The following is a 23,078-nucleotide window of genomic DNA, read 5'->3' on the forward strand; positions in this document are numbered from 1 at the left end:
ACAGCAGAGGGAGTGTGCTCGCAACAAATAGTGTGAGGTAATAATTGAATTTGGGAAACATTAAGGAAAGATATGAGGAGATACAGCTATCCTGGGAGATACAGTTCCACACTGAAAAAAATGATTGTTTGGCCTTGTAAATATTACATTTATTACACAATTAAATTCTACTAGAAATTATCATTTCAGTGGTTTTACTTAAAAATGTTTAGCTTTATTTAATGTGTTACTTGGTATTTATATTTAATTTTGTATCGTCATTTTTATATGTAAATTTGAATTAAAACACCAAGTAATATTTACTTAACTATTGTGTTGAATGTATTACCTGCCAAAATCAATTGAAATTTACTTGCAACTGGGAGCAAGTTTGGAAAGCTCCGTTGGTGACGTCAGAGAAGATTTTGCGCACGTTACTTCACGTAACACACCAACAGGTCAGGACCGGTCAGGACGAGGACAGCAACTTTTGAGCAGAAAGGACAGTTTGGGAATTCATAAGCCATTTTGAAGTGGGAATTCGTGGATGTGGAGCCACGTGAGTATGTTTATATGACTGTTTAACATTTCATGTCCCCGTTTGTTTGTCAGCTTAAGTCAGTGTTTTGGTATCGAAAACGTAGTTGAGCAGTTTAGCCAGCTAACGTTAGCTAGCTTGTTATCATGCTAGCGAACTTGGCACGGTTTCGTGCACGTGGCACACATCACTACTCTTTGTTGCAGAAACAATATGTCTTTAAGTTGCTTAATTGGAGCTTCAAATTCGCCTTTTTGAATGTAAAATATGGCACTGATGTAACGCTACCGTTAAGTTGTTTTCTTTTGGGAGATGGGGGGGGGAGCAGTCCGCGCTCCGGCTGGACAAATCACACACTCCCGCATTTATGCAGGGGATTGGTAAACCACAGCTAGCTAAGTGGTATAATCATTTTCAAATCTGTTGAAATGCTTCTACTTAACTGAGCCACAGTACTGCTATATTTCCATGAGCAGTGCGTCACGAAGCTTGTTCGGTGTATTTATTATTTATTTTTTGTTGGATATTGTTCTTAATGCAGTGTGAGATGCGCGCTTGTTGGTATCTGTGGAAACACGACAGAGTCAGTGTCTTTATTTATGTCACCTCGACAAAAAAAAAAATCAACACATGTAACAGTCTTGTCTGGCTGCTCTATCTATAAAACTTAGCTATAGTTTGTGTGAGTGATGCGGTCCGTGGAGTTTCACTGGAGGTTCAACGAGAGGAGATATTAGTGGTGGATAACTTACTTTACAGTCTTATTTAATGGGATCATTATATAAATTATTTTATTTGTGATATGATATTTGTAAATATTTCTATAGTAACTTGTAATATTCTGTGTAATAGTGTTTTTATCCAGCTTCATATTAATTTAAATTTTTCGTGTAGTAAGTACACACATAATGGTGGTGAGGTATGTCTGCTAGGTGTATTTGGTGTACAGATGCATATGGGAATGTCTACTTGGATGTGGTTATTGGTCATTAATGACAGTTAACGTAAGCTGACTAAGTAATCAACCAATAATTTTACCTTACTAATTATAAAAAATGCTGTATTCATTCTGGCTATGTATATTAGATGAAGTATCAGTACTATGTTTAGTTTGCTCAATTAATTACCCAATCTTTAATTATCTATAAGCCTGATTAGATTATTTCTGAGATTGCTGATGTGCCTAGCTAATAAAATAAACCATGATTCATATTTTATTTCTCAACAGACATCAACAGTACCAGACTTGATGTGTATCTCAGTATTGAAGGTATGTTGACTGTTTATGTGCTGTTTTTTTTTTTTTCATTTATGCAAAAAATGTGCAAAATAATAGGGCTGCACAATTAATCAATTTTAATCACAATCACGATTTTGGCTTCCCACGATCAAATTTGCATGTTCGTGCGATATTTAAAATCGCCATACAACGCTCATTATCAAAGTTTTTGCAAAGCCACTCTAGCGCTCCATAAACCACTCTCTGATCACGTGCCTCTGTGAGCCAATCAGAGTTGTTCCCTGCACCGCGGAGCTTAGTGTCTAGATGTGGACGTCACAGAGGACAGAGGAGTAACGGGAGGAAAACTCCACAACAGGTAGCAGTCGGTCATTATAAGCCGGTCACAATGTTTACCAGTTTACCAGTAAACGCAACATTATGTCCCGTATGTTTTGTTTTTCAGACAACAGTAGTGACTATAGTGCCAGTTTGTGTCTGTTAGCTCATAGCTTTAGCAGCAGACTGTTGGACGTCCCGTTGTTGGAAATACATTCACACTACACCATTTGGCTGTCAGCTTTTTAGCTGTGTTTAATCCAGTTACTACTGTGGCTAACAGTAGGCTAACGTTACCTGCTGTGTAACGTGTTATTAGTGTTTACTGTAGCTAACGGTAGGCTAACGCTACCTGCTGTGTAACGTGTTATTAGTGTTTACTAGCGTGACATGCAGCGATGTTTATGTTGCCTCTAACGTGGGTTTCGTCTCTTTTATATAGACCTTAGTGGTCCCCTAATACTGTATCTGAAGTCTCTTTTATATAGACCTTAGTGGTCCCTAATACTGTATCTGAAGTCTCTTTTATATAGGCCTTAGTGGTCCCCTAATGCTGTATCTGAAGTCTCTTTTATATAGATCTTAGTGGTCCCCTAATACTGTATCTGAAGTCTCTTTTATATAGGCCTTAGTGGTCCCCTAATACTGTATCTGAAGTCTCTTTTATATAGATCTTAGTGGTCCCCTAATGCTGTATCTGAAGTCTCTTTTATATAGACCTTAGTGGTCCCCTAATACTGTATCTGAAGTCTCTTTTATATAGGCCTTAGTGGTCCCCTAATACTGTATCTGAAGTCTCTTTTTATATAGGCCTTAGTGGTCCCCTAATACTGTATCTGAAGTCTCTTTTATATAGATCTTAGTGGTCCCCTAATACTGTATCAGAAGTCTCTTTTATATAGACCTTAGAGGTCCCCTAATACTGTATCTGAAGTCTCTTTTATATAGACCTTTAGTGGTCTATATAAAAAGAGAAAGGGGAGGTAACCTTGCTCCTAATGATCAATATATATCATAAGGAGAAGATTCCTGATTGGTCAATCTGAGCTTTCATTTTCTCAAAGGCAGAGCAGGATACCCAGGGCTCGGTTTACACCTATCACCATTTCTAGCCACTGGGGGGCCATAGGCAGGCTGGGGGAACTCATATTAATGTTAAAAAAACTCATGAAGTGAAATTTTCATACCATGGGAACTTGAAGTTGTTGTTCGCTTTGGGACTCACACAAACTGTAACACACACTGTGCTGCTAGATTCACAACTAGGGCTGGGCATCGAGAACCAATTCCTACTTGGGTTTTGGTTTCAAATCTGATCATGGGTTCCAAATTTTACATGCGCAAGTTTTGCTTTCCGAAGTGGCCAGGCGCTTGTTGTGTTGCAGCCATGGAGCACAGTAAGCGGTGCTCTAGTGTGGCTTTATTTTACATACTGACTGAGTGTGTGAAACTCCGCCACAGAAACCAGAAATGTATCTCAGCATAGTTTTTTTTTTTTTTGTCTGTAATGCTCTTACATTACGTACACAAATTTAAGTTATTTCTTAAAGGAGTTTGCCATTTGTTAAACGCATCTTAGTTTAAAAATCATGCTAAAATACTTTTTTTCAAAGGTCCTTGATGCTTAAACCTCGCGGAATGAATTTAGGTCTGGCAGATTATGCCGCTGCTCTTTTAAAGAGGTGGGGCCGTGGACAAACATGTGACACATACCGGAATTGACTGAGTTGCAGCGCCTCGCCCTTCTAAATTTTCTCTGGTGACTATTCGCACTGTATACGTGGCTTATGTTAACAATTTTCATTTTTGTGCTGGTTTCTAGTTTTAACCATTTGTGAGGTGGCTGTTACATTTCTTGACAAGCTGCATTTTATTCGTCCTTTTTTGTTAACTTTACATAGAGCAGCAGCACAGATCCCTCTGTTGTACAGGATTAATAATGACATGACGTCAAAGTTTACTTATCAAATGTTCATTTTGGAATAGATCAGAAAACTTATGCGTGGATACTGATAAATCAGTCTGGCTTTAATATACATGAGTGAGTTCACAGTTATGTAGTGTTCTCTTTATAACATTCCACATGTCTCTGTGTTAAACAGCAACACGTGGAAAGCAGAAGGGATGCCATCATCCGCTGCCTGATGGAGTACCTTGGAGAGTCTGGAGAGGAACTCATCAAAGACTATCCGGTACATTTTGACAATTTGTTTTTGATACTTGATAAATGATTGTGTCCACACATGCGTTTGTTCTTCAGTTTAGTAATATAATCTTAACATTTGTAAATTAATATCTCTACTTGTAACTAATTCATGCAACTATGTGGGGGGACAAATATGTTTATAGGACTAGCAAAGTTTAGGCTAACAAATGTTAGGGCATTACATTCATTCAATTATTTCAGCATTTAATTATTTTAAATCATTAAAATTTAATTTTTCATTAGAATAGAAGATTTAAGCCTGTCAAACCCAAAGCCGATGTTATTTCTGCTACACTGAATACAGTATACTTATTTGTTTTTATTTCATGCTTGGAACAAAGTAGATATTGTATTAACCAAGCTGCCTTCATACTTAGTCATACTTCAACCAATAAATAATAAATTCCCTACATAATAACTTGTCTATCTGTGTAGAAAGAAATTATCATTATAATCCATATTATTCAACATTAAACTAATTCGAGCTTATTTCTGTTGCATCATATGTAGACTGCATTAAATTGGCACTTACTTACTTACTAACCCTGTGCATCACCATATTCAGGAACTTTAAAAAAAAACATATTATACGTATGTTGCATCTAAGCACAGATTCACATGTTTTGACAGGATGTTAGCAGAGAAGCTATCAAAGAGGAGTATGCTGGGCATGTCATGAAGATCTTTGTCCTCCGTGAAAGTTCAGCAGGTGAGGACCACACCCCTGCAGATGTGTCCATCATCATCGAGGGAACTGAGGTGCTTGATGATTGCAGATATGTGGCAAAGGCTTGCCTTCTGCTCATGGGCTTTGTCTATGCAATGAACTTAAGTTACCCACCAAAGATGAAATACACATTCGAAGTGTTTCAGAAGCTCTTTCTGGAGCTGGATGTCCTGAAGATCTCTCCCAAAGTACAGTCTCTACACAACAAACTTCTAAGATGACTGAATTTGCATGTTTCTGACCTTACTGTATTGTTTAACCTGCAGTTCATAATTATGGTGTTTAGCAGAGCAAAATGGTTTTAGAAGCAGCTATCCATCTCAAGTTAACCACTTGTTAATTCATTGATATGCATTATTACTGTTGAAGCATGTTTTCCAAGAGCCGTGTATGTATATTGTTATACAGTCCCTCCAGCAAAACGCAATTATGCGATCGCATAATTCAATGCATAATCAGTCAAAGTCCGCATATTTATGCATTTTTTCAAATACGCTGCATTAATTGCAGATTTCCGTGCAAAATATGGAGGGCTTGCATGATTTCATAATCCCCGCAATTTCGTTGCAAAAAAGTCACAAATATCTTAGCCAAAAAGTTGAAAAATGTTGCGTTTATTTCACACAAGAGCAGCCATTTACCCCTGTTGCCATGGGAATGTTATGAAGTGACGTAATTACGCCGATGTGAACATCCTCAAAAAACGGGTTTTTTCTCTTTTCATCAAACCGCAGTTTTTGCAAGTTCCTGCAATTTTTGCAAGTTCCGCGCAATTTCATCGCATAAAATTGCATAAATATCTCGCATATTCCATCGCAATTTTTAAGAAAACATGCCGCATAATCAAGGATTTTTGCCCACAACAATCACAAAAAAAAACTCATTTTTCTGGAAGGAGTGGTTATAATGGTTCCCAAACTTGGGGTGAGGAAGCATTGCAGGGTCGCTTAGCGATTTTAAAACTAAGACACCACAAAGACTACAGCCAATGCCCAACTAGCACTTCCGTTCTACGCCTGCATGAGAGGAAATGTATATCCATATTATCATACTGATGTTGAAATAATTAATTGTATTTAGCCTGTGCAAGCATACAATACAATTAGGAAGTTATAAGTGCACTTATGTCTCTTGCTAAACTATTGCACTTTGAAGTGATACTTTGCTAATTTGATTGGACATGTTATAAAAGATGCTCTGCAGTTGATCTGTACACATTTTCATCAAGCGTTTAATGTTTTTAACTGCCAATTTTAGATGTTTTATCTCAGTGTACTGTGTTGGAGTGATTGTAAGCTGTTGCTTTAATCTTTGCACCAGTGTAGTAAACACAATAAAGGTGCTGTTATTTAAAAGTATCTGTTTCATGTTTTGTAGCCTTATCTTAGGACCTTTTAAGTTGATTTTATATAAATATCCCTAAAGTATAAAAAACTGAAAAGCTAATAACTGTTACATTAGTTTTGCTATTAGATGCAAAGGGGGTCAAATGTGGAGTAATATTTACTTAGAAAAAGCTAGGCAACAATTTCCACACGTATATTGTCAGTAAATTGTATTTACAATTTAAGAATAGTTTCTATCTAAAGCACTTAAGCAAAATTTACTTGCAATTTTCTGTATATGTGACATTTTAATTACTATTCCTTAGTAAGTTTTACTAGTTTTTCACTAAATTTTACACACTATTCCTTAGTAAGTTTTACTAGTTTTTCACTAAATTTTACACACTATTCCTTAGTAAGTTTTACTAGTTTTTCACTAAATTTTACACACTATTCCTTAGTAAGTTTTACTAGTTTTTCACTAAATGTTACACACTATTCCTTAGTAAGTTTTACTAGTTTTTCACTAAATGTTACACACTATTCCTTAGTAAGTTTTACTAGTTTTTCACTAAATTGTATTCATGATTGCTTAGTACATTTTACTACTTGCTAGTTAAGTTTACTTGAGTGCCTTTGATAGAAACCGTTCTTACATTGTAAGTATTGTTTACTTGAGAATTTACTGTGTCAAATTTACTAAGAAATTCTGTGTGGAAATTGTTGCCTAGCTTTTTCTAAGTAAATTTCACTCCACATTTTTCTCCGTGCATAACAATGGCAAGAGACAGTAAATTCCTCTGCTGCTTTGTTAGGACGAGGCAGCAGGCGGTGCAGGGCCATGCCCCTCGTTTTCTGGTAAAAAAAAAGCAGCAGGCAAACGGCTTTTGTGCTACTGTGTGTGATGATGTGTGCATGCTTCATGCATCGCTGAAGCATGGATATCACGCCAGGCCTCTGTGTGTGCCTCCTCAACACACCTGCTCCTGACGCCTCAGAGAAGACAGCTTGGCTTTATCTAACCGTACAAGCAACGGCAGAATGTCGTATTATAGTTAAGAATATGTATCTGTACCACTTCTTACTGTAGTGCAGTACTTTAAAATCTATATATAAAATATATTGTCACCAAAAAATTGTATGTGTTTGATTTTGCTTTTAAAGGTTTTGGGAAGACCGCTGTGTTCTTAGAAGTTACTTTTTGAGTGTTTTTTTTTGTGCAGCAGTTTCAGCTTATTTGTGGTGAGAATGGAGGGAGAGTGGAATGGGAGGAGAGGTGAGGGGATATGAGGTGCGTTGGCTGTTTTTTTTTTTTGGGAGGAGGTCACAATACCCCTCTGTGTGAGGATGGCAGGCTGGTGATGTCATGGCTGGCAGGACCCAAAGCCCCCCTGAGCTTGTGAAGGCGTGACATGATTGGCACACAGAGGAGTGTCACTGGCATTGTTCTATAAACTCAGGCTGTGACAGAGGGCAGCTCCCAATCCTGCAGCTAAAGAAACACAACCTGCCAATCATTTGGTTATGTTAAATCAACTTGTATCAACAGCTTGGAATGAAGTGAGTTTTTTTTGCCATTATTGGACAGCTTATAGTGTACAGTAGATAGACAGGAAATACAATATGAGACATGCAACAAAGGTCTGCAGCCAGAATCAAACTGGGGATGTTGTGGTTATACAGTATGGTGCGCATCTAGATTAAATTATCCTACTTTAAATTGTGTGATGATATGGACGTTTTTTCCAATGTTTTAAAGTGACATGTTATGATTTTGTAACAATTTTGAAGAGTAGGATTTAACATTGTGCACTACTGTTTTTCAGTACATAGCAATGGAGAACTTAATATCATGCAGCTACAATGGTGATGTAATTTGTATTGTGTGTGTGTGTGTGTGTGTGTGTGTGTGTGTGTGTGTGTGTGTGTGTGATCTCAGAAATTCCCCAATGTTTCTTGACCTTTCAATTTTTTACTCTTGCCATAGCTGCAAGTCCCTCCATTATGCTTGTCTTGTTACATTTCAATCAGAAGAGACAAGTGAATGAAGTAAAGATGAAAGTTTATTACAACAGATGATATTTGATATTTAAGTCTTGAAAGAAAATCTTAGGCACTTAGACTCTACAGCGAGATTTGTAACTAAGGGGCGTCTGCCCTGAGCAGCAGCAAGATAAATCCCCCCATGAAGTCCAGACACTGGTAGTGGTGGTGGTGGCTGATGATTCTGATGAAGATGATGGAGCTGATGGGCTAAAGAATATGCAAAGACTGGTGGTGATGGGGAGGTGGAGGGGTGCATTGCCATTTGGGAATATTTGAAATGAAAAGCTGTAAACAACGGAGAAGAGAACAAATTGAAATAGCGTAACAGATGTGACCGTACCATGCTCACAATTGCAGCATTAATGTACTAAAGGCAGAGAGAGAATCATTTTTAAACTGAGGCAGCAACAAGATGATAGGCATACAATTTAGGTGTGTTGTTGAGCAATTGGATGGATAAAATCAGCTGACCAGCTGACGAGAGCAGCTGATAAGATAATTAACAGCCCCAGACAAGACAGCAAGGAATAATGAGTGAGCATGTGTGTGAGGATTGAATGCAGATGTGTGAAAATAAAAAAGGCCTAACGATGCAAAAGTATGGTCTTCTTGACTGAACTTATACTATAGCTTCATTTGTTGGACAGTACAGCAGCAATGGTCGTAGAATGTTTTAAAGAGGGATATCATGGTCATTCAGATAAAGGTTTCTTATCTGAATTGAATTTAAATCTGAAATGACCTCTTAAACTATAAACTGAACGTGGGGTTACCGCTGCAGCTACAAACACACAATTAGAACCGACCAGCTTATCGGCAAGTGTTTTTAAAGGCCTTTTATCCAAACAAAGAGGAGCCAATCCTTCAGCTGTGGCATTTGCCAGAATGTTATTGGCAGAGCAGTGTTTATCGACTGAAGGTTGTTTCCTTGGAGAATGTGATCGAGAAGGAGAGAAAGGCTTCTTTTCAGAGTGGGCCTTGCGAGTATCATGTAAACACACACTGAGAGAGGCTCCTTTCATTAGATATGCTAATCTGGAGTGCACGTGACTTGCCGCAGACTCCGGGGTCCCTCCTGGCTCTCTGTGCCGTTAGTTTCTGTTTCCAAAGGCCAGGTCCCATATCTTCTCCTTTCTGGTTCATTGGGCAAATTTGCTGTGTGTTGCTGTGCTCTCCCACTCCTATAGTTGCACTGACACAAACATGGATCTGGCTGAATGTGAATCTGCTCCTCTCATTCAATCACCTTATTCTGTTTGGTTGTCTGGTACCTCTGACACATACAATTACCCAGACTGGCAGCTTTAGTAGAGTGAGGGCTCTGATTGTGCCACCTCTGTCACTTTTTGCTTCTCTGTTGCTGTCTATGCTTAAAATTAAACAAGGAAAGCTCAAAGGAAAAGTTCGACATTTTGAAAGATGTGCTTGTTTGCTTTCTTGCCGATAGTTATTTTGAAAGATACCACACACATATCAGTATTGTAAATATGAACATACTAACAGCAGCAGCCACCTAACTTAGTTTACCACAAAGACTGGAGACGGGCAAACAGCTAGTTCTGTTAACAAAAACTGCCTGCCAGCACTACTAAAGCTCACTAATTAACATGGTATATCTCATTTGTTTAATCTTTACAAAACTGAAGTGTAAAAACGACTATTTCTTGGCCAGGACCAGTTGCCAGGCAACGAGTGTCTACACTTTACTGTTCCCAATCAAGAATTAGTTGTGTTTAATTACTGAGCTTCAGAGGTGCTGGTATGTGGATTTTCTTACCTTCGGACAAAGCCAGGCTTCCTGTGTTAAGTCTTTAGGCTATGCTAAGCTAAGCTAAACAGCTGCTGGTACTAGCTTCAACAATGAAACATGAGAGTGCCATCAATCTTCTCATCTACCTTTTGACAAGAAAATAAATAAGCCTACAGTACTTCCAAAAAATGTAGAACTTTTCCTTTAACACGTCTACCATTTTAAACTTTCAGTAGTTTCGCATTCTTATGTTTTTAATTTGTGTATTATTTTGTCTGTAAATCTTCTATTACAGTTGATGGTTGATTTAAAGGGCATGTTCCTATAGCACTGTAAGCTTATAAACTTACTTTGATGAGTGTGTTCTTTTTTTTTAAATTTAACATCAAATTTATACAGCAGCGCCGGCTCTATTTCAGGAGCTGGCTATTAGAGGGTAATTACTACATGTTAGATTACGTCATTTACTCAGAGAAGATGAGGAATGGAGAGTGACTCAACTCCATCAATTCTTATGATATATGAGTCGATAAGGGATATGGGTGGGATATTTGCAGCATCTCTGCGAGTCACAAGGTGATGATTTGAAATCCCTTTCAAGGTTTCCCCTTTTTTTAATGAAGCGGGCGACTTAAAGTGGTCTTTCTTACACATGTAATTATTTCTTTATTGATTCGTCAGCATCTTAGGGAATGGTTTCTCGTGAAATATATCCCGCTATGATAAGCCGTCTCAATTGCAGTCATGAGAGGAAATCATTACAAGAAATCATTACAAGTAAGGTGTGTGTGTGTGTGTGTGTGTGTGTGTCCAAACTGACACTTACTCCTGTCTAGTAGCAACAAGGAGGTACTTGATCTCATGTACAAACAGTGACTTATCACTCTCTTTCCCCTTTTCTCTCTCCTGTCATCCCTCCTTCTCCCTGCCCATGTCTCGTCTCCTTCAGGCTGTGAGGACGGGGAGGAAGATGAGACCTCCCAGCCCTCTGCTGATCCTGCTGTACATCACGCTGTCCAAGAGTGTAAAGGTGGTCTCCAAGAGAGGCTCAGGTATTTAACACATCTCTTTTCTTGTATGTCTGAAGCCTGTGCATGCACCAACTGTGTGTTAATATGTTTCAATTAGTGTTTTGTGTGAGTGTGTTCCAGTTTTGGGTTTGCATTTTATGGTAGCCGCCAACCACCAATGGCTGACACTGTCATTGATGTAATTTGGAGGCTTCTGGTAAATTTCACTGACATAAACTTTATTTTTTATTTTATGAACTTCTGGCTACACTAAATGTAAATAGTCTAGAGACCATAAATCACAATGATTGTCACTGTTGGATTGTACTGAGATGGTGAACAATCTTTAATTATTGTTTATTGTTGTCATAAACAGCTTGTTCTGAAGGCTTTAGATGCTACTAAGAAATACTTGTGTCTTTGGGTGTGTGTGCGTGTGTGGTACACGCTTTAAAAAGACGATCGGGAAGTAATTGCAAGGGATGATGCCCTTCCCACTTCTGTGTGAGAACGACTCACACAAGAAAATGGAAGCGCTGTTGAGCAATTTAGATATAAGTGCAGCTTTTTTGCCTGTGTCTAAAGAGTATGTGAATGCATGAAAATATACACACCGTACTTCTTAAAATTAGCTAGACCTACCTCAAACTATAGAGATTGACAGCTACCAAATGATCCAATTGCTCATTGACTGGGTCACCAAGGGTTACTGCAAAACTCATTTTGGCTCTAAATGCCAGCAAATTGAGCATCAATTGTGAACAAATGCAAAGGTCAAAAGAGAAAATGGAGAGCAAAAAGATTGAAGGTAGAAGGTTTTCATGACAGGAATACATATAGGGATTCAGGTAGTCAGTTAAAACACTGTGAAGACAAGCTGCCATTACAGAGAAAAAGTAGGCTTTGTGCATTATTATGCACTTTTTTGCATTATGTATTCACTTTAATACTAGTATTTGGTTTGTTAAAAACGTCACTTGGAAAATCATGCAAGACTTATTTTTTCTGTGCCTAAAAACCATTGGTTGCATTCAGGAACGTGTGTGTGTGTGTGTGTGTGTGTGTGTGTGTGTGTGTGTGTGCGTGTGCGTGTGTGCTTGTGACATACTGGGTTTTATGTCTCTTCGTGTGTCTGGCTGGGTTTGTACTGCAGACATGAGCGGGCATGTCTGAAGATTTAAGGACTGACCTTTAGATAAATGTTTTATATTGAAGGAAGCACACCCACTAGACAGACAGACACAAAGAGTAGAAGGGCAACTTATCAATGAATAATATGCTTCAACCCGCAAAGAAGATGGTCAGTGACACAGAATACAAACACACTTACCCATACACCTACAGTACTACACAGAAATAACACACACCCAGGAAGCAAACTTAAAAATATACTATGATGCGTTAGCAGGGGCTAGTTGGTTAAGTACTGTACTGTAGCTGTGCTAAAGTACTGTGTCAGGAATGTATGTCATTTTACTCAATAAAGACTTACTGAAAGAGGACAAAAGCTCTCCAAATTAACAGGCTTTCTGTCTGTCAGTTAGCAAGCTCGTTAGCTCAGTCACTAACAGTACAGTAAGTTCATAGGGCTTATTTAAAAGATGTATTATTGACTCCTGTCTCATAACTGTCTGCAAACCATTCCTCTTTTTTGGAGCAGTATATACTCTGACAGAGGATCTTAAATAAAACTGGATGGCGCAATATAGTTAAAAAGCTAGGATAGCTTCCTCCATTTTGGACTCTTCGTTTTCCGTCCCTCAAAGATCAGCCCAGTCAAGGCGGCTTGTTATTGGTCAAGGTGGCAAAGTTAATTAAAATAAAAGTTTTTTATTATTAACTAATTATTAACTTCCAGCTGCTAATAAAAAACTGGATAAAAGTTGACCTATGTACTTGTATGTTGTAAATCTATGTAAATTCTCTGAGCATCTGGACAAGGCTAAACTCATATCAGTGAAATCATTCTATTAGCCTGATCAGGCCCTTAAGACTGCTTAAAAAGATCAATGAAATATAATTTTAACAATGATTAACTAAGTTACAGTATATGACAGCTTTGGTCATTTAACTGTCATAACAAGCTTTTTCTCTTTTAAGGTCCAATATGTAATATTTGTACTGTAATAAATCCAAAAATGACACCAATGCCTCATCAGATATTAAGGAAACATGTTAAACTGAAATACTATCTTTTCTGACAACAATGCTAATGTCAGTATTTTTTCTTTTTGAAATTTACATTCCGTGACGGAACTTATGTTTATGTTTTGATCTGTGTGTTGTTATCAACGGCCCAGTTTGACAGCCAGGCCGGGTTGCCAGATATACCTGTAAAACATAAACCCAGCATGCTACAGCTGTAACGGTAGTACAGCCATGAAAGCAGCAAACAAACGAACAGGATCAACGGAGATAGATTTCTACATGACATATAAAAAAAGAAAACAGCATGTTTCTAACAGTTGCTTGACCAGAGACGTAACAACCCCCTGGTAAATATTGGAGATGTATTTGAAAGATGGAGACAGCTTGGATCCCAAAAGGACGCAGAGTTGGCTTATTTTCTCCTGAACATGTAAGCATTAGCTTCAGGCTAATTTATCACAGCTACTAGGGATGGGCATTTTTTGTCATTTCAACATTTGTGTACTACATTGAATTATATAGCTAGAGTACCCGAGTTGGTTACTCGCAAAAACAATTGAAACATAGCCAGTAAAGGGATGGTCCTGGCTAACACCGTTATGCTAACCCTGCTAACTGTTAACGTTACCGGGAGGACCAGGCAAGCAGCCCATGGCTGTTTACAGCGTGTAGCCTCTTCAGCGGCCGACAACGGTGAGTTATTTTAAACCACGAGAGGGGGGCTGTAAATCGGAAAGAGGAGACTATGAGTTTGCAGTGTATTTAGCGATTGTTGCCGTAATTCTAAGCCAATGAAGTGTGTTCCGTCGGCAAGGTAGTGGTATTTTTAGCGTTTGGTATTGTAATTCTAAGCCGAGGAAGTGTGCCTGACTGGTGTGTGGAGAGGACAGTGAGGTTGTTGTGTTTTTAGCGGTTCATACTGTAATTTTAAGCCGAAAAAGTGTGTCTGGCAGTTGGTTACAGAGCTCTGCGTGAGCACGTGCTTTTATGACTGTCAATATAGCCAGCATCTAACGTTAGCTACTCTGCTGTGCTGTGGAGTAATGTCTGGCTATGTGAGACTAGCATCTAACGTTAGCTACTCCGCTGTGCTGTGGAGTAACGTCTGGCTATGTGAGAAAAGCGTCTAGCAACATTGTTGTGAATGCTGCGGTCTCAGCCTGGCAACCTCCGTGAACTTCGAGTCTGAGCAGGAGGGGGCGGGGGAGACAACTCTCCAGTATTTTGAATTGGTAGTGCAGTAACTATTTTAACCGCTAGCTGCCAGTATTACACACAATATTACATATTGCACCTTTAAGTTGTAGAATACAGTAACAAAATAAGAGAGGAATTTAATGGAATTTAACTAAAACTTCTTTTTATCTATTGAGCTGTCCTCAATAGGCAATTGACTGCTAGTGTACACACATAAACACCTGTGTGGTTGTACGCTTTGGTCCGTGCAGGATTTCCATATAGATCAGAGACCCCATCAGATCAATGAAGTGGGTCCTCTGGGTCCTATGTTCAAATATTGATAGCAGTTAAGTCAATATAACCCCCACCCCCTCCCCCCCCAACTGAGGGGTCAAAGGTGAGGGAGTGTCACAGGGCAGTTTGCCTTTTTAATGGCATTTTGAAAGGCTTCTCTGTCTGCATGGACGATTATTAATGGAGGCATGTGGGAGATCAGACAAGCTCACATTAAACTTGTAATCTGGGACTGTCGCTTTCTCTCTCTCTGTCTTACACACACACACACACACACACACACACACACACACACACACACACACACACACACACACACACACACACACACACACACATATACATACACACACAAACACACTTAAAAGCACATACCAACAAACATATCTGTTGCCACACACATGCACATTTACATACACATACATACTAGCTCTCTGCATTGTTTCTTTTTCATTGTTTCTTTGTTTGGAAAAAAATGCATCATAGGTTGCAGCCTAAAATGGTAATGTCAATAAGCTGTCTGCATGAAATCAAAGTTTGATTTAGTATTTAATTACCTTACTAAAAAACTGTTGACATCTGTTCTTTTAGATGTACAACAAAGTATCACAGCCTTTTGTCAATGTACACATTGCAAGTGTGAATAAAATATTTTGTATATTTAATTGTGTTGCCATCTAATTTAAAGCTACTTCAATATAATTGGCTGATGCAGACATACACAACACAAATAAATATTATATTGAATAAATAGAACCGTAATATACTGTACCTGACCCTTTTTTGTTGAAAATTGTAATTGCAATGAAAAATTTATAAAAACACTGTGTTGCCTTAACGTGTCAAATTATTTTTCTGCCTTTTTATTTTTCTTTCTTTTCTCTATACTTCTCTCAGAACTACTGACTGACAACTGACAAATTGAACAGGATGAAGGTTTGGTGTCTGTTAAAGATGAAATGTGGTTGTAAAGGAGATTAATTGGCTGATAAAGTCCCTGGCGGGTGATTGTTTTCTGGTTCAAAGGTTTGGGATATTTGTCTTCATATGCTGGGGATGAAAGAGATAGAGCAGCTGGACTCTCATGACTGCTATTAAATTAACTTCAAATGACCACCTCTGGTTGGTTTCTTACTAGCACCTAGGTCAAAGTTATTTATAGGTAGTAATTATTGAGTCCAAACCAGACATTTTAACACAACTTTCTTGGAGGGAGGAAAAGGAAGTTGGAGACAAAGAAAGACACTTTCGTGTTTGGATTATTGTTCTGATGAATTGTTTATTGGGCATTCAGTATCAGATGGGAATACTCTTGTTTTGTAGGATTGCAGGAAGAGTAGGGAATTTCACTCCACAACCTTGAACAGTTATGGGTAATGGATCAGCTATGAGGGCTTGATTAGCCCTCAAGAGACACTGGATAAAGCAGCTATTCAATTGATTTTCCCTCCCAATGTCTGGATGTTATTCCCAGAGTTTGTAGCTCTCTGAAATCCTATAATTATTAAATGTGGGGTCTGGTTGGGTCTGTGTGTCCTGGACTAATGAGTTTCCCAGAGGTGTGGAGGCTGCATGTGTCTCTGTTCCCTTATAATTTGCACCACGCTTGACACTGCTCATGGTTTTAATGACCAGTCAAGCTCCACAGCATTGGATATCATTTGGAAAAATTGCTGGTTTTGGTTTGTGATTTTTGTTGTGTGTGCACATACATCTGTGGATGTATTAGGTCTTTGTACACCGGCCGTTTTTGACCCACATCTTAGAGTGTGTATGCCCTGCTGCTGAAAATGAGGATTTTTACTCCAGGCACTCTGCTCAGTATGTCTTCTCACCTTGATGTGATTGTGCAGTGGGCTGACCAAGGCCATGCTGACACTGCGTGAGATTCACTCGCAGGGACTCTGAGCAGGTCTCTGACAGGGACAAGCTGTCAGGGTCCATCCATCCGACTCCAATTGTCTCCTTCTTGGTCCGACCCAGCCCAGTCAGACCTGAGCAGGCCCATTCCAGCCTCTCTGCTGGAGAGCCCATAAAGACACAGCCTTTAATCAGACAAGACAGGGACTCTTTAACTGGGGTCTCTGTCTGCTCGCAAACCCAATAGGAGGCTGAAGAATGTGAAATATGTGTAAGAACAAAACAAAACCTGGTGGTCTGCATACCACAGCACAATGCTATGTCAAACATTGTTAAGAGCAAGATGAGGGGATCAAGAACAAAATACAAAAAAAGGTATTTCTGAAAGTATTTAAAGTATTTCTGAAAGGATAAATGGATTAGATTAACAGAAAATTAATCTATTACAATTTAGATCAATTTAGATCTGTCATCAAGTAAAACTGTTAGCATATTTGACAGTGACTTCTTTCCATGATTAGATTTCTGAGTCAATTGAATGATTTATATTTTTGTGGCTGCTCTAATACAAAATAAAAGATTTGAAGGCACTATTTTATACGTCACATAGGGATCTCTAATTTAAAAAGGAAGATTGTCAATTGATTGAAAAACAAACAACAGATTAATTAAGGACCATACTGTAATAGTTTACAATCTTGTGCTGGTATACAGGATAAAAAACATGGACGAAGGTGGTTGATGAGGGAAATTGAATTCTACACAACACGCTGGGAAACAAGATAGTGGGATATCCTTACCAGTTGATGTGCGTCAACCCACAATGATATATATCAAGACATCGCCGGTGGGTGGGCTTACATAGAAAACAAAGGATGCATGGGTTTTGGCACATTCGACGCTGCCTGTGTTTTGCCATTTAGATGTCCTCACCAGTGAAGCAATGTAACTTTTACAGCAAGACCACCTCATCACCAGCTATCGATCTTGCAGATTGGTGTCCCTGTACATATGAATGGCATGAAACAATCCATTGGTATAGCTTTTTGAGGCTTAATAATAGTCATTGTTTTACAGCTGTTTCTTTGATATTGATTTTTTTTGCTAATGTCTCTCGAATCCCCATTGTGTATCCTATAGCTGCCAACACTCCAGTGCCAACACTTCCTGGGTTTCTCACGTTTTTTAGCTCTATCACCCGGACCCCTCCCGGTTTGTTATTTCTCCCAGGAAACTCCCGTAATTTGCATGGCCCAAACTCCTTTATAAATAATCGGACCAATATGTTTGTCTAATGTTGACCAGTTGCCAGATCTTGTATGAAACGCATCCTATTCACACAAGCCACACACCATATACAATTTTCAACCTGTTTGTCACCTCAACCTGGCAACTTATAACCCAGTTGCACAGTTGATCTCTGCGCAAGCTTCATGGAAAGTTCAGACTCGAGAGCGAGCAGATAAAAATGGCAGGTGAAGGTGGTGTTCCTGCAAAGAAATCGAAATATAGCTGTAAATTTCAATAGCGTTGGGCGAAACAATTTACATGCATCTTACCTAGTCATATTGACAACCTCCACACTTTTTGTAAGGTGTGTCGCATTGATTTTAATGTAGCGCATGGCGGGGAAAATGACATTAGCCAGCACATTAAAACACAGCGGCACGATCGTGCAGAAGACGCACATAAGTGCACACAGGCGATTTCATCCTTCATCATGAAAGAATAGACAGAGGCAGAAAACGTGAAGCAAGCTGAACTCAAGATGGCAATGTTGGTAGCACAGACTTAGAGTACACTTAACAGTACCCCCTCCACCGGTCGGACCACCATGCCCCTGCACAAACCTCCCGGATTTTGAAAACCAAATGTTGGCAGGTATGGTCGATCCATCCATCTTCGTCCACTTATCCGGTGTCGGGTTGCGGGGGGAGCAGCTCCAGCAGGGGACCCCAAACTTCCCTTTCCCGAGCCACATTAACCAGCTCCGACTGGGGGATCCCGAGGCGTTCCCAGGCCAGGTTGGAGATATAATTCCTCCACGTAGTCCTGGGTCTTCCCCGAGGCCTCCTCCCAGCTAGCCTGGGTAAACCCTGACGAACTTCCGGCAAATTTGAGATTTGCTCTGCAAGTCAGTCTGGCGAAGAGCCCATTCAAACCCATTTCCAATGTTCACAAAATTGAGGCACCAATCACAACTGCTGAGGCGGGCTTTACACCAATCACAACCGCTGAGGCGGGCTTTACGTGTCGACGATAGCGCAGCGACGGCGAGCAGCTTTTTGTTTACATTCAACATGATGGCTACCGAAGCCGTGCTTCACGTGCTCAGCGAACTGCAGGTCAGTCTGACATATGCCGATTTCATGCCGGTCAACTCTACAATTAACTGACACCATAAGTTATACGAGTTACAATTCTCAGAGACACAGGCACACAGCACAGTCTCTTTTTCCTTTCTCTAAACTTTTCCGGCGTGTGTGGCGCGTACCCGCTCGCGGTGTGAAGCGCGTGTCCGCGCTATTCTCCCACATGTCGTGAATTAACCTGCAACATGTCAGCTGTTTGGGAATTCAGCGCGTGTGCAGAAGATAACATGTTTGTAATATGCAACACCTGCAAGGAGAAAGTAGGGTTTGGAGGGACGACACCAAAAACCGAAATCACATTTTTTTTAGTGGATGTGAAAAGCGTCACCCGGATCGTTGCTCTGATTGGTTAAAGGACTATCCAATGCGCCCAGAGGCATTTGAGTGGCGTCTGTTGGTGACGCCCCTCTGGAAATGAATTGTCAATGAACCTTTCCCAGACCCACTCTCAGTTACAGCTGAGAAGGGTCTGGTGTCGACCAGGCTACCTCCCAGCTGGACGTGCCTGGAACACCTCCCTAGGGAGGCGCCCAGGAGGCATCCTTACCAGATGCCCGAACCACCTCAACTGGCTCCTTTCAACGCGAAGGAGCAGCGGCTCTACTCCGAGCTCCTCACGGATGACTGAGCTTCTCAACCTACCTCTAAGGGAGACGCCAGCCACCCTCCTGAGGAAACCCATTTCGGCCGCTTGTACCCTGGATCTCGTTCTTTCGGTCATGACCCAGCCTTCATGACCATAGGTGAGGGTAGGAACGAAAACTGACTGGTAGATCAAGAGCTTTGCCCTCTGGCTCAGCTCTCTTTTTGTCACAACGGTGCGATAAATTAAATGTAATACCACCCCCGCTGCGCCGATTCTCCGACCAAACTCCCGCTCCATTGTCCCCTCACTCGCGAACAAGACCCCAAGGTATTTGAACTCCTTCACTTGGGGTAAGTGTAGTGTTTTAGGTATGGTGTAACCTGAAAATGAAATGTGCACAATTTTATTGTTTACAAAAACCTGCCACTTTTTTAGTAATTTTGTAGTAAGGCAAGGCAAGGCAGCTTTATTTGTATAGCACATTTCAGCAACAGGCCAATTCAAAGTGCTTTACATAAAACATTAAAGAGCAGTTAGAAAGTAGGGAGCGTTGTCAAGCCTTACTAGGTCTGGTTACATCAGAATGAGATTCCTGTCTGATGTTGTTATCATAGAAGTAGCAGTACCATTAAAGCTTATCAACCTAGCAAGCTACATTAGCCCAACAGTCACACCAAGATCACCAACTAAATACAAACACACTTACTGTAGGAACAGTTTTAACCATCCACCTTTTCTCACCTCAGGATGGTATAAAATGTGAGCTATGATACAGTAGTGTGTTTCCCACACAATTGGTTAAATCCATGGGGATATGGTGAGTAACCTACATCGTTTCCATGTACTCACCATGTACAGAGGGTGAGCACTGTGCTGGGACTACCTGCCCATCAATCAGTGTCACCTGGTCAAAGGTTGCATGTAGTGTAGCATCATGAGAATGGTCAACAGGCGCCCAGTGTGTGTTGCCTTTTGCCCCTGACTCACTTCCAAGGACATAAACAGACAATAGCCCTGATTATGAATTGCCCACAGCTGCGACTGCGCTATCACAGCCTCTGCTGTCCCATACAGAGACAAAAAATAAAGCGCCACATGAACACTTTGTCCATTTATGCACTCCAAATGTCATGAGAGAATACACATCACTAAACACATCCAAGCCTGCTGACCGGTCTGTTAGCTCGAATAATGGCTCTTTAACACAGCCTGCAGGGATGAGTGAACATGCTGCAGTGGAAAACAACACTCTGCACTCGGCTTAGATGCAAGAATGGGAGCTTTGCTATGTCTGACACGTTTAGTAGCCCAACCCAATAGAGGTACTATCTAGTAAATATGTGGAGTGCTTGACTTGATGCAACTGCCTTTAATGTAATTTTTTACTCCACTTTAAAGGTACAATGTAAGTAAAACACTTAGGGCCCAATTTTGCACTCAGCGCAATTGCCTTTGTACACCGACGCATGTATCATTCCTATTTTGCACCCGACATACAGCGGACTTTTCCCTCCACAGACGCACGTCGGTAAATTAGGGAATGTATTTGCGCTCCCAGGGGGCGGTTCAGTCGCAGCATTCTTGTTGTTTTCTTGTGTTTTACACAACATTTCCATGAATCATGGATGTGTTGATGACACAAATGAGGAAATATTAGAGGACTTAAGGATACGTGATGTTGAACTACGGTGGGATTGGACACTCCGGCGGGATCTGGTCCGGGAGTGGCAATGCGCTCCTGGTGGAGCAGGTGGACGGAGATGGAGTGGGGGGAGGAGGAAGGGCCACAACAGGAGGAAGTGGTGAGTTTGGAGGCCCACGCTGCAGCATGGCTGCAGCAATCCTCTCCATACTGTGGAGATGCACCCGAAAGGCCGCAGCAACATCGCCACCCGGCCAAGACGGGCATTTATTACTTTGCCGCATCCCGGACAGCTCCCGCTGGCGTGTGCCAGGCAAATCCGCCGTCATAATAGCAATCCGCCATGGAACAAGTGCACCTGCTCTTAAAGGGAATGTGAGATGACGCTCTGATTGGTTTATTGCACGTTACGCCCAAACCACACCTAGCTACTTCAGACCTTAAAAATGGGGCGCAAGAGTCATTTATCCCGCCGGTATAATAGCAACAGCGCCAGAGATCCGCCCACAAAGCTACTTGCATTTTGCGTTTGATACTTGTGTTTCAGATCGTTAAAATAGGGACCAGAGCCTCTTTCCAACAAAATACACAAAAATGTAACCTGCTTACACTCTGAAATTGGTCATCGTCATGTATTTTAATACAAGGACTAATCCTGGACACAACTAAATCTTACTTATTAATGTTTTTAAGGTTTGTTAACATCCAGTCTGTTTGTGAAAATGACAATAAAACCTGGCAATTTTGTTTTGATGATCAGTTGTAAAACAAAATGCAGAATTACTTTTTTAGATTTGTTTTAACTCAAACTCTGCAGCAATGTATGCAAATGAGTCTCTAATTCATATGCTCAAAATAAACTATATATTGGGCATTTTAAAGGGTGTAATTGTAAAAACAGATAAGACTCAGAGCTGCAGAGAGTTGTACCAGCTGTGACTGCTGGTCTAATGTAGCGTGGTGTCCCAAAAGCCATTGCAGTCAGCTTGCTGTTTACATACTCTGATATGACAGGGCATTGCTACCCAATGATCCCAGCAGGATATGTCAGAGGTTTGTGTGTGAGAGAATTCATCTGAAAGTTGCTCCATGTGTGATTTGTGATATCCCAACCTTGGCCTCTTGCTGTTTCTCTGAGCGGGGATAAAAACGATACCAATATTCTAGATGACTCTGCAAAGTCTCGCTCCAAATCCCTGATAAGAGCCCGTCATGGATAACTGTAAATCTGACATGGCCCCAAGGCAGTGTGGGGGATGAAGTCCATGGAGCTGACGCCTGAATAACCTCACGATAAGTGCGGGGACAGGAACACAAAATCCAGTCAGTTAATTTATTTGTCAAGGTGCGCTCCTTCATTTCACAAATCATACTGGTGCAATTTCCCTGACGCTTGAAAGCTGAAATGTGCCTGTCTATACATTTTCCCTGTCAAGTAGATGGACTAAATGACCCACACAAATAAGATGTAGTGAGACCTTGTCTCTACTTGTCATGCCTGTCTCATACCCTCGAGGCTTCCTAGATGCTTGTGCAGGAAAAGAGTGTAACAGTTTATTGACAGATCAACTGTCCACATTGACATCTGTACACACTAATATATGACTGCAGCCAGTCTCAAGTTAAACTATTAATCACCCTGAACCTTTCATTTGACACGTCTAAAATTATGCTCCCCATCCAAGAGTAGTTTCAGCCTCCGTCTTGTCTTTCCTTCTGCATTGCCGTGCTAAGTCAATTGCATTTGATGTTCATTAACAATGCTGTGCACGCCCTTGGTGCCTGTTTTTTATGTGAGTCACTTAGCACGAATATCTATCTAAGGTTGTATTGATTAGGGTGACCATATTTTGATTTC

At 40.4% G+C, this 23,078-nt stretch overlaps 1 protein-coding gene across 1 annotated transcript in view; it reads left to right on the plus strand.

Moving 5' to 3' along the window:
• il1rapl1a (interleukin 1 receptor accessory protein-like 1a) overlaps positions 1-23,078 on the plus strand; it is a 187,501-nt gene that overhangs the window by 21,455 nt on the left and 142,968 nt on the right. The window contains exon 2 of the mRNA XM_028591960.1: positions 11,079-11,181. Within this exon, the coding sequence (XP_028447761.1) occupies positions 11,100-11,181 (82 nt within the window). The 5' untranslated portion in view covers positions 11,079-11,099. The remainder of the gene's footprint in view (positions 1-11,078; positions 11,182-23,078) is intronic.

This window comes from Perca flavescens, chromosome 11 (genome assembly GCF_004354835.1).
Source record: "Perca flavescens isolate YP-PL-M2 chromosome 11, PFLA_1.0, whole genome shotgun sequence".
Lineage (NCBI taxonomy): Eukaryota > Metazoa > Chordata > Actinopteri > Perciformes > Percidae > Perca > Perca flavescens.